Source organism: Trichosurus vulpecula, chromosome 2 (assembly GCF_011100635.1).
Source record: "Trichosurus vulpecula isolate mTriVul1 chromosome 2, mTriVul1.pri, whole genome shotgun sequence".
Classification (NCBI taxonomy): domain Eukaryota; kingdom Metazoa; phylum Chordata; class Mammalia; order Diprotodontia; family Phalangeridae; genus Trichosurus; species Trichosurus vulpecula.
Genome location: NC_050574.1, coordinates 442333454 through 442349470, shown reverse-complemented (window position 1 = coordinate 442349470; position 16017 = coordinate 442333454). Strand labels below are relative to the sequence as shown.

Below are 16017 nucleotides of genomic sequence, written 5' to 3'. Positions count from 1 at the left end.
ACTGCATGTCAATCTAGATAAGTATTCTTCTTCCATTAATCTAAATTTTGATGACCACTTTTGATTGAAGAGGACTGAAGATGAAACATACCTCCCTCCCCTCAGGGGAGAAGAGGTACAAATGAATTATATGCTCTTTGAAATGATCAACATGTTTTTTTGTTTTGCTTTACAACTTTTATGTTAAAAGGGAGGTATCTAGAAGTGGAAGGGACTATTAATGGGAAGTGACAAAAATGTAAACAAAAAGAAGCAATAAAATATTTAAAAATAGAAAATGAGGCTAAGAATGGTTAAACGACATGCTTGTGTTTACACAGCTAGAAAGTGTCTAGGTAGGCACGTGTTTTTTGGCAGTCTTTCCAATACAAATATTTGGTTTTAAACTCTCACCTAACAGAAAAGCACAGAAACAATATTCCATGGATTAGTCAAACTAGAGGCAGAAAAGTAAAGGGCTAAGATCAATGGACTTGGAGGGCTCCAACATCTATTAGCTTTGTGACTATAGGTAAGTCTTTCAACATCTCTGAGACTTGTCAGTAAATCTTATCGTAAAATAGGGATAATAACACCTGGAGTATCTATCTTATAAGGCTAATGTGACGATCAAATGAAATGAGACAGGGAATCTCCCACAATTCTAAACTGGTAAACTAAACTAGTAAGCTTTAATACTTTAAAACTATTCACAAAATGTGAAGCAAACCTTAAAATGCTATGTAAATGCCAGTTATTATCATACTATTATTATACAAATTGAGGGAATCTTGAGATTAAAAAATGAAGGAAGAATTGAATAGGCCCTTCCACCTCACATGGGGAAAAGAAGGGTCAATTCTTGCACTGTCTTCAAAAGAAGGGATTTTTAGTGACTCCCCCTCCACCCCAGAGAAAGATAAGCAAAGCAGAGAGCATGCTTCTTTGAAGCATGCTGTGAGAAAGAAAGGAAGAAGCCACTCTAGGGATGGAGTGGAGATACGAGAGCATCCAGTAAGGAGAGGTGACTTGGAAGTAAGAATAGCTACATCCAGCTCTCTGCTGAACGTTTGAAATTAAGGGACACTCCTGAAAAATCTCCAAAGGAGTTAACATTTTCTGCACCTACTTATGTGACTACTTGTCTCTGTTCTTGTAAAACTGTGAGTTTCCTTTCGGGAACTTCTGACACAAGATGGTCAATCCTTAACTTTTCCTGCAAGGGTAGTTGACAATAAAAATTATTTTGGTTATTCTAAAACCTTTCTGGACTCCTTTGTCATGTTTTCCTTTCTTGATGCCAAGTCTTCTATTCATTTATGTGAGTATAATTTTTGCTTTTAATAAATCCCCTCAAACTCTGTACCAATGGATCCCACATATTCCATTTTTCATGGCCATAATTCAACAAGGAGTCATTTGGTAACTTTTACTCCCATAATTGTGCTTTGTTGCTTTGGGGCCTGGAAAAATTTTATTTTCCCTTCCTTTACTACACGTAAGAATGGAAATGACTACCCAAAGGTTCCTTAGTCTTAGAGTATCCCAAATATTGCTGATGGCCTTACCTCATAAGATTCTTTATTCACGTTGTATTTTTCTATCTGATAGAGCTGGTTCTTGTAGAAAATGTTGTCTTGAATGTTTGATTTCTGCCAGGGGAAAAATAAATATACCTTAACCATTAGGAACTAGCGGTTTTGATTATGTTGGCATCAATCCCCTACCTCCTGAGAATATTTGAATTGTATATTTATTGTAAATATATTTTTGTCATGCCTTTAGTCTGCAGATCCATCACTCTAACCCCCACCTCACCCCTCCTCCAGATGGAACCCTCCTTTGTAACACTGACAAACAATTAGACAACAACATCCTATATGGTGATATATGTGACACTACTATACCACGTATTTGATTGTCCCTGCCCTTCTTCTGAGAACAGGGAGGTACATTTCATTATTGTGTCTCTAGGCCCTGAAGTGACTTAAGTTATTCAATGTCTTTTTAGGAATCTTTTTGTTTATAATGTTCTAGTTATTGCTACCATTTTCTTGGTTCTCTTTATTTTGTTCTGTATTGACATTTTTTACAAATCTTCCCATGTTTCTCTAAATTCTACATATCTTGCAGTTCTTATTGCATAACAATATTCTATGAAATTCATGGCCTAGCTTTATCAGCCTTTCCCCCATTGTGGTCACCCAGTCTGTTTCTAGTTATTGGCTACCACAAAGACTGCTGAGGGTATTTTGGTATAGATTAAAATTTTGCTTCTATCTCTGACTCCTTTAACCCATTCTTTTGACCACTGTGATAGCAAGTTTTTTCTTATGAGACAAATTCTGTAGCTTCCACGCATTTCTTCAAGTTTTGCCTCCTGTCATCAAGTAGAAAAATCCTGATCCCCACTTCAACATGTTAATCCTTTAACTACTTGAAGGCAGTTATTAAGTCCCCTTTAAATTTCTTCTGCTCCAGGCTAAACATCCTCAATTCATCCTGCTGATCCCTGTATGGCAGATTTATTTTTTCATATTTGAGGCCCTTAACCTTCCCTATTATTGTCCTCTAAACAGAGCTCTAATTTATAGATGTTATTTCTAAAATATGGGGCCCCAAGTTGAATATCATCCTCCTGTTGTGGTCTAAATGGAACTAAATACCAATAGGTGTATCTTTCCCTTTGTTCTTCAATCTATAATTTTCCCTTTATGCTGCCTAAGATAGTAATAGTTTTTCTGGCTATCATAGCACATTGTTGAGTCATTTTACATGTCCTGTGTATTCACTAACAAACTTAAGAGTTTTTCAAATGAATGCTTATCTATGAATGCCTCTCCATCTTGAACTTGTGAAGTTGTTTTTTTTAAAAATCAACTTATTCCTATTAAATTTCAGCTCATTCTCCCTACTCCATTGTTTTCACCTTTAGGGAACTTTTCAGGTTCTATCATCCAATCTAGCCATCTCTATTAGCTTTGTGTTATCTGGAAATTTGATAAATATCTGTCTATGCATTCATCTAAGACATTGATTAAACTGTTGCGCAGAACAGGACTAAAGATTGAATCAGCAACACTATTCTTTAATGCAGCTTCAAGAAATTAAAAATTGCTTATTTGGAACTATATCCATCCTGGTTCATGATATACTGGGACTCCACATAGTTTGTGCAAATTAGTATAGGAGCCTTCACAACTGATTAGCATTATAGGATTTAAAGTTGGAAGGAACCTAAGAGGTCATTTAGATCAAAGCATTTCATTTCATTTGAGGCAACTAAGGCCAACATATCGGTCCAAGGTGTGTCACTTGACCGAAATCAAAAAGTTTTGTTTCCCACTTTGAAATAAATTTAAACCCATTAGGAGATTATATAGAAAAGTCATGACAAACTAAGTTCAGTGCCTGTAATAAACATGGCAAAAATGCCTTTCAAGAACTCTCATCTTCTCAAGTCCTTCTTCCTTTCGCCTTAATGACCTTCCTTTTTCTTCTAGATGGTGCAATAGATAGAGGGCTGGACCTGGAGTCAGGAAGACACTAGCTACATGACCCTTGGCAGGTTCCCATGCAGAGATCACAGGTTTGTTCCCCACATTCATCTGTGAGCAGAGTCGTTTGATGAATCCCTAGGCTTTGGGAGTTAACAACAACTCAGAGACAGCCGGTAGGCAAAAAGGATAAATCTCCTCTAGCTGTCTCTTAAAAAAAAAGACTTGAGGATCATATACTTACAGTTAGCCTTCTACCCTTCTAACTACTACAAAGGACCAAGTGGGTGGAACTCATCTTCACCATCACCCGTACTCTTCAAGCTCTATTTTGTGTGATTTTCCCCCTTTTTTCAGAGATGTCTCCCCTATTCACTTAAAACGGAGTTCACCTCTAAAAAATGTTTTAGGAGTAGGACAAGAACACAAAATATGCCCAGAGCCTTGCAACATTTCTTGCTTAGTGCTGTGCTGGGAGGAACAGGCTGGCCACTACTCCAGCCTCAACTCCACAAGGCTTAGCATCTGCTAAAGGGAGTTTATAATGCTTATTTTCCAGTGATGCTATCAAGATTAAGTGGGGGCAGCTAAGTGGCGCAGTGAGTAGAGTGCTGGCCCTGGAGTCAGGAGGACCTGAGTTCAAATCCAGCCTTGGACACTTTACACAGGTAAAGTGTCTAAAGCTGTGTGACCTTGGGCAAGTCACTTAACCCCAATTGTCCTGCCCCCCCCCCAAAGATTAAGAAATCAAATGATCCATAAAAAAGAACAGTTAGAAGGAAAATATCTTCTGTTATGATTTTTAAAAAACACACCTATTAACACATAATTATGAATTTGTTTATCAGTTTTCTAGTGGACAATATGAGGGCTCTAGACATGAGTAAATTTAAACAGGGACAGTATGTAGTCCTGCTGAAGAAGGCAGTGTTAAAATTATCCGAAATAAAAAGAAACTGAGGTTCCTGAATATGATTTCATTTGCAAAGCTAGCATTTGCTTATTAAACCAGGTCATCTGACAGATGTCAGAGACAAGGAGTGATTTACAGTGGTAATTTTTATAACAGAAGAGAGGAATAAAAAAAATTATAGAAACTTGCTTTGAACATAATTCAGTTGGACAAGACAGGTCATCTGACTAGTGTGCTTCTCCCAGGCTTTCTTAACCCAACAGTAACATCTAGCTGTCAAAGTGAGATCACCCCCGGAGTCCTTGCCCTCCAGGTGAGGCTGTTTGTAACCAAAAAGCTTACTGGGAAAGAAGTACATGAGGTTTGGAGTTAGCAGTCACCACCCCGCCCCACCCCCCTTCTTCCAGCTGCCAACCTTAGAGATTCGGTTATTCAACTTAGACTCTAGCTCAAGAAAAAAGGGAGCTTATCCACCAAGACTGGAAAGAGGGACTTTTAATCCTTAGGGAAATCCCCTTTCTCCAGCTGCTAGAAAGGGGAATTTGGCCTTTAAAAAATGTCTTATAATGCTATGATTATTTTATTCCTACAAAGATATATGTCTAACTCTAAATCATCTGCTACTAAATGATAAAGTCTTCTCAATCTACTATTCATTAAATCTCTAGGTAACCTAGACTTAAGAGACTTTAGTCTGGCTTAGCTTTTAGAGCTAGCTCTTCCTAAAGAAGGGAACTTAATCCTACAATCAAACTAAATCAACACTGACAGATTTCCTTTTCAGCGGGAAAGTCTAGATGACATATTCCAGCATAGAGACCTAGGGAGATAACAGGTCGCAAGCCCAGGGTGGAAGGAATAGAAGAAAAAGGAGAAATGTTAAAGGAGAAGTAAAAAAGCCAAGAAGTTTGAATATTCTGCCTAGGGCCTAACTTTGTGAGAGATTATTTTTAAAACATCTTGACTTTCCTTGTACTAAAAGTATGATATGTGACCCAGGTTTGGATACTATTTTATCTCACATTCCAGAGACTCAGCAACACATCAGATTAACTTAACAGCTGAAGATCAAGTGTCAGCAATTGGAAAACATCTATGGATGAGAAAAAGAGTTTTTCGCCTCGCCACACACCAAGAGCGAAGTAATGTGCCAAACTCACTCTAAGGCCTGACAAATAGCGTTCAAGTTTCTTGTTCAGCAGGAAGTAGATGGCAAGGATGTGGCAAGCCCTGTTGGACAAGACGGTGTTGATCACGTCACTGTTTTTGTACCCGAGCTTTTCAGTCATGTGAAGCACCACACTTTGGCTCAAGTCTTCTAGGTGAATCCTGTACCAAAAGAGAAAAAAGGACACTCTATGGTGATTTTTGAAATCTTCCAAAAGGATCCTTAGAAAGTCCGCTAGTAATAAAAGCAAATAGATCCATACATATTCAAATAGCACTGCTGTACAAATGAAATATTTACTATGACTAAAAGCTATTTGCACATACAATTTTAGCCAGGACATGTGGCTAGGTGACACACTGAATGGCGTTCTAGGCCTGGACCCGGGAAGATCTCAGTTCAAATCTGGCCTCGGATACTTACTAGCGATAAAATAAGGATCATAATAACACCCACTCCACAGAGTTGTTGGAAGATCAAATGAGATAATATTTGCAAACTTCTTAGCACAGGATCTGCCACCTGGTAGGCTCTCAATAAAATACTTATTATTCCTTCTCCTTCCTTCAAGATGCAGTTCAAACATCACCTTCCTCATGAAGTCCATCCTGGTCCCCTCAATTGCCATTGCCCTCCTTCTCAAACTACTTTATATTTGTGTTTATTCTTTCTTTCTTTCTTTTTTCCATATATAGTTGTACTTGTTTACTTCCTCTTCAGAATGTAAATTTTGCTGTATTTGTATCATCAATGCCAAGCATAGCATTTAGTAGCAATAAATACTTGTTGAATGACTGATTGTTATCTTATAGACTGAGAGTGTTCCTGAGTCAGCATAGAACTTATGCTAAATTATTTTTGCTTCCTCCTATAAGCCTGGAATATCCTCCTTCCTTCCCTTTGCCTATGGAATTTGAATGCTACCTCTTCTAGAAAACCTTCCCTCATATGTATAAAGGATTATAGCACAATATACTACATGTAAAATAACATGTATATTATATATAGTATAATATGTAACATGTAATATAGGCAGTTAGGTGGCATGGTGGATAGAGTGCTGGACCTGGAGTCAGAAAGATTCATCCTCTTGAAATCAAATCCAGCCTCAGACACCTACTAGCTATGTGATCCTGAGTAAGTCACTTAACCCTGTTTGCCTCAGTTTCCTCATCTGTAAAAATGAGCTGGAGAAGGAAACGGCAAATCACTCCAGTATCTTTGCCAAGAAAACCCCAAATAGGGTCATGAAAAGTCAGACATGACTGAAACAACTGAATAACAATAAAATATGCCATAATATTTTATATGCACTTATAAAATACACTTTTGATGTAATATTGTGAACTTAATGAGAGGACATAGCCAAACTGGGTGGGGAGGTGGATAGATTGTGGGACCTAGAGTCAGAAAGATGTAAGTTCAAATCTGGCCTTGGACACTTACTAGCTGTGTGACCCTGGGCAAGTCACCTAATTTTGGTTTGCCTCAGTTTTCTCAGCTATAAAATGAGGATAATATAGTACCTTCTTCCCAGGGTTGTTATAAGTATTAAATGAAGAGTATTTATAAGGCACTTAGTACAGCATCTGGCAGAGAGCAGGCACTATATAAACGCTATCAATGGTGATGATGATGAGTGGCATGGGATGGGCAGGCACTGATGGGTTGTGATTTGCACACATTGCTGGAAGGAAATTCCAAATCAATGAAATCCCATATCCATTTCAGTAATGAATATTGTGTATTGTAATTATCTGTGTGTGAGCCCTATTTCTTTGGCAGACTATAAACTGCATGATGGCTGGGACCAAGATCTCTGTATCTCTCACACTGCTGACCATAGTGATCTGCACATAGATAGGATCAAATAAATGCTTACTGTTATTAAATTATAAGCAATAAAGCCCACAGATATAGTCCTGTGTGTTGTAAACATGTATTACAGTAAAGAAGGGTATCAAATGCTGGACTTGGAATAGGGAAAATCTGGATCTGAATTCCACCTTTAATAGACATTACACTGATTATTAGACAAGACCTAACATCTCTAAGCTTCAGTTTTCTCACATCCAAAATGTGAGTAATAATACTTGTAGCTCATGATCCTAAAATAAAGAAAATCTATATGAAGCTCCTTGCAAACCTACATATTAGGTCAATATTAGTTATTATTAAAAATCAGTAACTAGATGATTGTCACTACTATAATGTGGATGCTATCAGAAATCACACTAGACAATTAATAATTTTACTAAAGTAGCATAGTATAAAAAAAGATCACAAAAATTATCAAACTTTCTATATAGTATTACTAAACCCAATAGGAAGAGAAAGAAAACAAACCCCATTCACAATAACTATAGAATGTAAGAGATATCAGGGAGTCCATCTACCAAGACGTTCTCAGAATTTATATGAATACAGAAAGCAGATGTAATGGAAGATAAATAATTGAAGAGATATTAATTGCTCATGGTAGGGCCCTGCCAACATAAAAATATTAATAAATTTAGCATTACAAAGTTAGTGTCAAACAAAGTTTATTTTTCTAGATCTAAACAAAATAATTAAATTTGCCCAGAGAAATAAGATAAAGATTTCAATGGGGGGAAAAGTAGGAATAAAAAGGAAAGCTAGCAGCATCAGATTTCAAATTGTAATGAACAAAGCAATTTGGTACTGGTTAAAAAAATCATTGAAGAGGGGAGAGAATTTGGAACTCAAAGTTTTAAAAACAGATGTTCAAAAACAACAACAAAAAAGTTTTTGCATGCAATTAAGAAATAAGATACACAGGCAATGGGGCGTAGAAATTTATCCTGCCCTACAAGAGAAGAAGGGAAAGGGGGATGGGAGGGGAGTGGGGTGACAGATGGGAGGGCTGACTGGGGAACGGGGCAACCAGAATATATGCCGTCTTGGAGTGGGCAGGAGGGTAGAAATGGGGAGAAAATTTGTAGTTCAAACTCTTGTGAAAATCAATGCTGAAAACTAAATGTATTATATAAATTAAATATATAAAAAAAGAAAAAAAATCATTGAAACAGATTGGGTAAACAAGACCCAGAAACAATTGTACATAGTAATATAGAGTTCAATAAAATCAAGGGTACCAACTAACAGGAAATGACTCTCTGTTTCCCAAAAAACTGCTAGAAAAACTGGAAAGCAGCTTAACAGAAATCAGTTTAGACCACTATTTTATTTCATATACCACAATAGACTCCAAATAGATATATGATACTTAAATACAAAAGATCATATTATATAAAAGTCAGAAGACAAAGGAAGAAGATACCATTTATAACTAAGAGTAGTGGAAGAATTTTTGCAATTTTGACTATATAAACTGAAAAGATTTTGCACAAGTAGAATAAATGCACTTGAGATCAGACAGGAAAAATCTTCAGAGCAGAGTACCTCTGGTATAGCTATGTTGGTGATTGATTGGTGATTGGTAATTGATGATAAGAAAAATAAGAATGAGTAATTCCCCAATAGATAAATGATCAAAGCTGATATAGAAATGGTTTGCATGACTGCACATGTGTAACCTATATAAAATTGCTTGCCTTGTAAATGAGGGGGAGGGGAGAGATGGAGGGCAAGAATATGGAACTCAAAATTTTTAAAAATGAATGTTAAAAATCAGTTTTTATATGTAATTGGGAAAAATAAAATATTTTTGAAAAAAGATAAATGGTCAAAGGATTCATATGAAAAGGCAGTTCTCAAGTTAATTAATGCAAACTACCAAAAACATATAAAAATGCTCCAAATCACTATTAATACATAAAAATGCAAATTAAAACTATTTTTTGCATTTCTATCTTACAACTATCACATGTTTAAAAAAGAAAATGACAAATGTTGGAGGGGCTCTGAAACAATAGGCACATTAATGAACTGCTGGTATAGCAGTAAACTAGTTAAACCATTCTGGAAAACAATTTGAACTCCCCCAACCACTAAAATGTACAATGATTTGGTGATATTACTATTAAGTATGTACTCCAAGGAGGTCAAACTACAGGTAATCCTGTAGGGCTGTACTACTAATATAGGAGCTCCTACCAGTGTATTTCCTACTAACAAACAGCCAGCAGATTCAATTAGCTCTCAGCAAAGACATTTATTCAACATAACAAGGCAGAGTAGTTATAAAGCATTTTCCCCCGGGGGTGTACTCCCACGAACACACACAGTACACATGGTCAGATTAAACAAAATGGTAGTGAGATATGTATATACATAATGGGGAAAGGCAACTGACTACTCTTAGTAGCCTGGACATTCTTTCTCTTTTTATAGAATTGTCAGAGTTCTCCTTGAATTCAGCATCCTCATTGGGCAACTCACCTAGTTGAATTCCCAGGTGTTTTCCTCTTCATAGCCTGACTCTCTTCTTTATTGTTAAGGGCTATGTTCCTTGAAGCTGTTTCCTCCCTTGAGTGCCTATCTTTCTGTATACATGTTTCTTGAGCATGTTCTTGCTGTATACAGTGTCCCAAACTGGTCCAGTAACTCCCTTTCAAAGCTACATGGTCAATGGAAGGTAGGAGAAGGAGAGAAATTGACTCCTCCACAGGCTTGCAATGTCTTCAACTCTTTAGCTCCTGAACTGCTGAAATTTGTCCAGAGGCTTAGCCATTTAAAGCCCCTAGAAGTCTGGTTCATTTGTCTGCTCAGCCAATTACACTGTTCCTTTCTTAACTCAATCAAAGTTATTTCAAAAAAAAATATCAAGGTGTATCTTTTATAGTTAGTTTAATACCTCATTATTATCTGGTGATTATATTGTAATCATATCTCAATTCATGCCAGCTTCTCTAGTGGTACCGTCCTCAGAAAGCCTTCAGGTTTCTGACTGTCCTTTTGTTAAATTCTGGAGCGAAGGAGCTTGATACTGTTTCTCTCTTTATTTTCTTGATCATTATTTGGTCCGTTACCCTTGTTAGGTATTTTCTGGAGTATATTGAGATTCTCTCTGATATTTCATGTTGCCATATTAGCTAGAAGTATTGTTTTCATCCTATATTAAAATGTTTCCCTTCAGCATATACTAAGTAACAGGTCCCTCATTACAAAAGACATAACACTGCTATTTTCTTTAATATACAAGTTCCTAGTGTACTCTCTAATCTGCCCAACTAGTTAGATGTCTAGGCAATTACGCAAAATCTGACCTAATAGCATAAAGGATCTGGAACTTGTTCTTGATTTATGAGAGTTTACCTACAAACAGTAACAGAATTAGATGCCAAATCATTTTTTTTCATGGAAATCAGGCCAACACAGGGAGAGAACTGCTTCTTAATTTCAGCCCTATTTACTTAACAGATGTCACATTTAGTAGATTGATTAGACTCATTTAGACAGTGATTACATTAACTTAATGACCCATTCCATTTCCACTAATTTTCCCTTCCTTTAACAGAAAACATACCTATGTGCTGTACATTATTAGCAAAGTGTAATGAGCCATAGGCTTTTACTTTTGCTTTCAGAATCTGTTTCAGTTTGGTTCTTTTGGTACCTGACTAGGACTGATGTCAGAAAGCAGTAAACAATCTATTTCAAGATTTCCTCTGTAATATTTCTGTCCTTGTCTAAATTACTTCTCACATGCTAGAATTTTGGGCAATGACTTGAATGGAGCCAACCACATGTTTACCTGAAATGTAAATAGCACCAACGCTATACATAAGGTTCTCTGAGCCATATCAGTGTAGATCTGAATAATCATGGTCTGTATCTGTTACTTTCCATTGAAACTTCTCTACAGTGAAGAATCTTCCAACCCTTGCCAATAACTATTTTGTCACCTCTCATTTTGAGAACTTCGAAAGGCTGCTCTTGTAATTCTGGATCTCTCCAATGTGGAGTGTCCATACATCTTCCTTTTCACTCTGTATCTATTTTCTCTCTATTCCTACTTTCCTCTACATTTCCCTCCTCATATTTTTCCTATTTAAGCAACATTTCCATCTCAATCATCTAATCTTGGTCAATTGCCCAGCCTGCTGTCATGTCAGGCATGGGAGTATTTAAGATGAGTTCTAGTCTTGGCAGGACTATCTTTGTAATTGCTTTTATCTCAGCTTTAGGGTAACGTTGGCTATGTCTAGTTGCTGTTTACATAGGAAAAGCAAAAATCTGAGTCAGCTGAGAAGAAAAGAATGTGGATTTGCACTCACTTTACCCTCAGTACTTTTCCCAAGGGGAATGAATTAATATATTGCATTTAAGGACCAGTGAGTCTTTAATATTTACTTGCAAGATTGAATGAAAGACTCCTCCCTGTTAGGAGACTGAGAGAGTAATGCTTCTTATCCCTCTGGAAGCAAATATTACCACTGCTTCCCTCATCCTACCCATCTGCCTACTCAAACATTTTTGTATTGGTAAAAGCAATCTAAAATGAAGATCTAAGATCTGAGAACAACCCAGAAGAAGAAAGGTCACAAAAGGGCCGACTAGGTGAGTCTGTATACTTGTTGAAGACAGGAGAATTTTGGGGCTGATTGTAAGTATAAGAGCCTTAATCATTTTTTTATAACATCAGGAGCCCTGCTGGCTGTTTCCCCAAGTCACTGTCCAATGACCAACAGCATAGGACTTCCCAAAGGACTGGGCTCCACTTACTTTATGCAAGAGGACTCTGATCTCACGCCACCAATAATCAAGAAGGCAGATAGGTGGTGTAATAGATGGAATGTTGGACAGATCCAAAAAGCCTGAATTCTGTTCAAATTCTGCCCTAGACTCTAGCTGTGTGACGCTGAGGCAAGTCATGTAATGTCTCTAAGCCTCAGTTTCTTCAACTGGAAAATGAGGTGGTTGGACTTGATGATCTCGAAAGTCCCTTTCAGCTCTAAATCTCTGATTCTATGATCTAAATGCTAGAGATACAAAGACAAAGATGAAGTAGTCCCTGCCTTCAAGGACTTGGATTCTATTGAGGGAACATAATACACATAAATACACATACACAATACACATAAATTTAAGTACATACAAGATAAATGATGTAATTTGTGGGACAAAAGCACTAGTAGCAAGGAGGGATGGGAGGAAGGGGGTATCAAAAAAGGCCTTATGCAGGAGGGAGTATTTAAGTTGAACTTTGATGGAAAGTATTTATGAGGAATGAGGAATGTCCACTGCTCTACTCAAAGTATCGCTTTGGTAAAATTCCCAATAGTCCCTCTCCCACTGGGTGATAGCATAATAAGCTACTCATTCCTGTGAACCAAATAGAAATGGAGATTCTTTTCCCCCCTGCATTCACTCATGATCCTATGACTTTCTTATCTCAAAACTTTCCTGGTAAGTCCATTTTCTTTCAGCTACTCTGTTTGGCTTTGACTCTAAGGAACAACATGTCCCTAGGCTGATTTCTGCCCCCCACCCCCACCCCCAATTTTTCAGTGTATGTTTTCTCCCATTAGATTGTAAGCTCCTTGAGGGCAGGGACTACCTCTTTTTCTTATCTGTATCCCTAGCACTTAGCACAATGCCTGGAACATAGTAGGTGTTTATTAAGTGTTTATTTAACTGAATTCAATCTTATATCATGTTCTAAAGTGATCTCACACATCAAGTCTCTATCTCATTAGAGATCAGCATTTACTGAAGTACCTGTTTGGATATGTGATGTTATATGGAGCTTTCCCAGGACAGTTCTCATTAAGCCAACGATTTGCCAGTGCTTGCTGAATGTTTGGCCTCTTTGCAGGATCTGGTTCTAGTAGAGATCGCAGGAAGTTTGTGGCTGCTGTGAAGACACCAGAAAAAGGAAATATCAATATCATTGGCTTGTCAATCCCTGAAAAGCTCTGGGACCCCTACCCTGTTCTGACTAGCAATTTATAATCATGCTCTACCTACCTCCAATGTAAACTCCTGGGAATCTCTGTGGAGACTAGCAGTTTCTAACTGCTCCCATGTAGGGACAGAGATAGCTCTAAAGACACTTCTGCAACCCCTCACTTCATGCAATTAAGCTATTTTGATGACCCGACAAGTGACCCCAGCTTGGGGTGCAGGCAGTGGCCTACCTCTCTTGGCTAGAAGTGGCTTAAATTAATTTTGGGGTTCTTCTAAGAAAGTGCTATTATCCTGCAATAAATAGCTTGTGAACAGCTGTTCCATCTATCTACCTAGCTGGCCCCCTTCTGAGTGTATATAACCTCTGTTTGTAACTAGCCTCACTGAAGTTCCTTGTCTGACTAAGTGCATTGTTCCAAACTGGAATTCTTTGACCCTGAATAAATGCCTTACTTTATTTATTGATTACCTTGTTGATCTAATTTTTATACAGGTTTGATGGGCCCATCAGTTTATGAGGAATGAGAAATGTCCGCTGCTCTACTCAAAGTATCACTTTGGTAAAATTCCTAATAGTCCCTCTCCCACCGGGTGATAGAAAAATAAGTAATTACTGAGCAATTATTTAACCATTTCTTTGTCCCTCCTTTCTACCTTCTTTCAAATCTCCTCTAACCCACTCCACACAGAGCAAAAAACCAAACAACCCCCTCCCCCCAAAACCATTACTAGTCTATATATTTGGGAAGTATTCACAGAACCACTGATTCAAGAGCTAGCAAGGTCCTGAAAACTTCATTTGTTCCCATTCCCTCTCTCTTGCTGAGTAGTGCAAATTTATAGTCCTGTTTTCATGTTAGGCATTTGAAACCTAGATTGGGAATAGATCTATCCAAGGTCATAGAGACAGCAATGGAAACCAGAACCGACAACCCTCAGGGCTATGCTTCTCTCCATTATGCAGCACTTCTTCTTTCTATCCATTAGCATAATAGAAAATATCCAACATAATTACAAAAGAATTAAGAGAAACAAGCAGAGTAGGGGACTTGTTCTCAATGTAGCCTTTCAAACCCATAAAAAGATATCAATAGGGCAAAAAGCAGGTCTATGATGTACCACCACATAATAATTCATACTACATAATACTGTTTAACTCAAGAATTGTAGAGGATAGTTAAAATCTGTTTCCTAAGGTTGGGTTTTTTGTTTTTTGGGTTTTTTTTTTGGTTGATAAAGTCCCATTCAGTAGCACAAATTTTCACTAAATTGAAAAAAAGTGATTTTACAATATTTGAACAAATTATTTAAGCTGAGTCATGGAAGATAAAGGCCAGTTCTGAAAGATACTGTCTTTATGAGGACATTTTCGTATATGAATTTTATATACATATATATATGTATATATATTATAGGACATATTAGTAAAATTTTAAAGTGTGATTCAGAACATTATATCAAGCTCCACAGAATAAATTTAAAATCTGGGTGCCTAAGAAAAAGGTCTGGAAAGGTCCTTTTATGTTTTCCTTGCCAAACAAACCTTGCAACTAAAATGTATCTTAAGAAGCTAGCTATCTAAAAAAATTTGTTTCTTAAACCTTCTAAATCAGTGGCTCCCAAACTGGAATATGTGTACCTTCACGTGGTACAAGAAGATTGTCAAGGAGGAATGGGGAAATTTGGTAAAGAACTATACTATCCTATTGAAATGGTCTAAAAGTAGTAGTATTAATGGGAAAAAAACTCAATGGATTGGAGAGACAACAGTGAGGAGGTGGGAATGGAGTGGGAAATGGAGGAAGCTTTATAGTACATGTGAAAATTTTTAAAGAGAATAGTTTGAAGAATAAGTCCTGCTGACCAAAATCAAATGGTGAGATTTAAATATGAAATCCTTTTTATCCCAGGCTGGAAAAAATCAGTGATGACACAATGAAGCTAATGGAGTTTCATGATAACCAGAAACTCTAAATTGATTTCCAATCAATGAAATTTAAAAAATTGTTAAGTGTTTCCTGGGAAAAGCATATGTCATTCTTATTCAATATGCTCACAAAGCATTATGCCATTTGCTGCAACTTATTTTTGTGAACCAAGACTCTCAGCTCTGTTCTCAACCAAATCCAAAGCAAGAGATAACCAATACTCAGCAAAATGTTCAGGTATCTATTTCAAAAAATAAAATAAAATGGTTGGTTGGCAAGAAACAGAATCAAGAGTCTCATTAATTTGTTTGACTGGGTTCTGAAAAACATTTAACAACTTTATGATACTAAAAATGTTATATGCTAAATAAAGTTTTAGGAAAAATTAATCTATTTTATTCTTTATGCATATACACATGGTTGAACTCCAGAATTTATTTTATTTCATAATGAATAGGGGTATGGAAAGGTTTATTGAAAGGCAAAGGAGCATGAAGACTGAAAAACTTTGGGAAATTTCCCTAAATTTAAGGAGTCACTTTTACTTTAAATATCTTTTAACAAGGAGGCGAATAAGCATTTATTAAGCACCTACTGTGTGCCAGGCACTGTGCTAAGTGCTTTAGAAATAATATCTAATTTGATCCTCACAACAGCCCTGTGAGGTAGGGTGTTGTTATAATCTCTGTTTTACAATTG

The 16017-nt window shown here is 36.9% G+C and overlaps 1 protein-coding gene across 1 annotated transcript in view; it reads right to left on the bottom strand.

Annotated features, from left to right (window-relative positions):
- HUNK (hormonally up-regulated Neu-associated kinase) overlaps positions 1 to 16017 on the bottom strand; it is a 146683-nt gene that overhangs the window by 23558 nt on the left and 107108 nt on the right. The window contains exons 6-8 of the mRNA XM_036747362.1: positions 13202 to 13337; positions 5550 to 5718; positions 1548 to 1631 (exon numbers count right to left, since the gene is read on the bottom strand). Of these exons, the coding sequence (XP_036603257.1) occupies positions 1548 to 1631; positions 5550 to 5718; positions 13202 to 13337 (389 nt within the window). The remainder of the gene's footprint in view (positions 1 to 1547; positions 1632 to 5549; positions 5719 to 13201; positions 13338 to 16017) is intronic.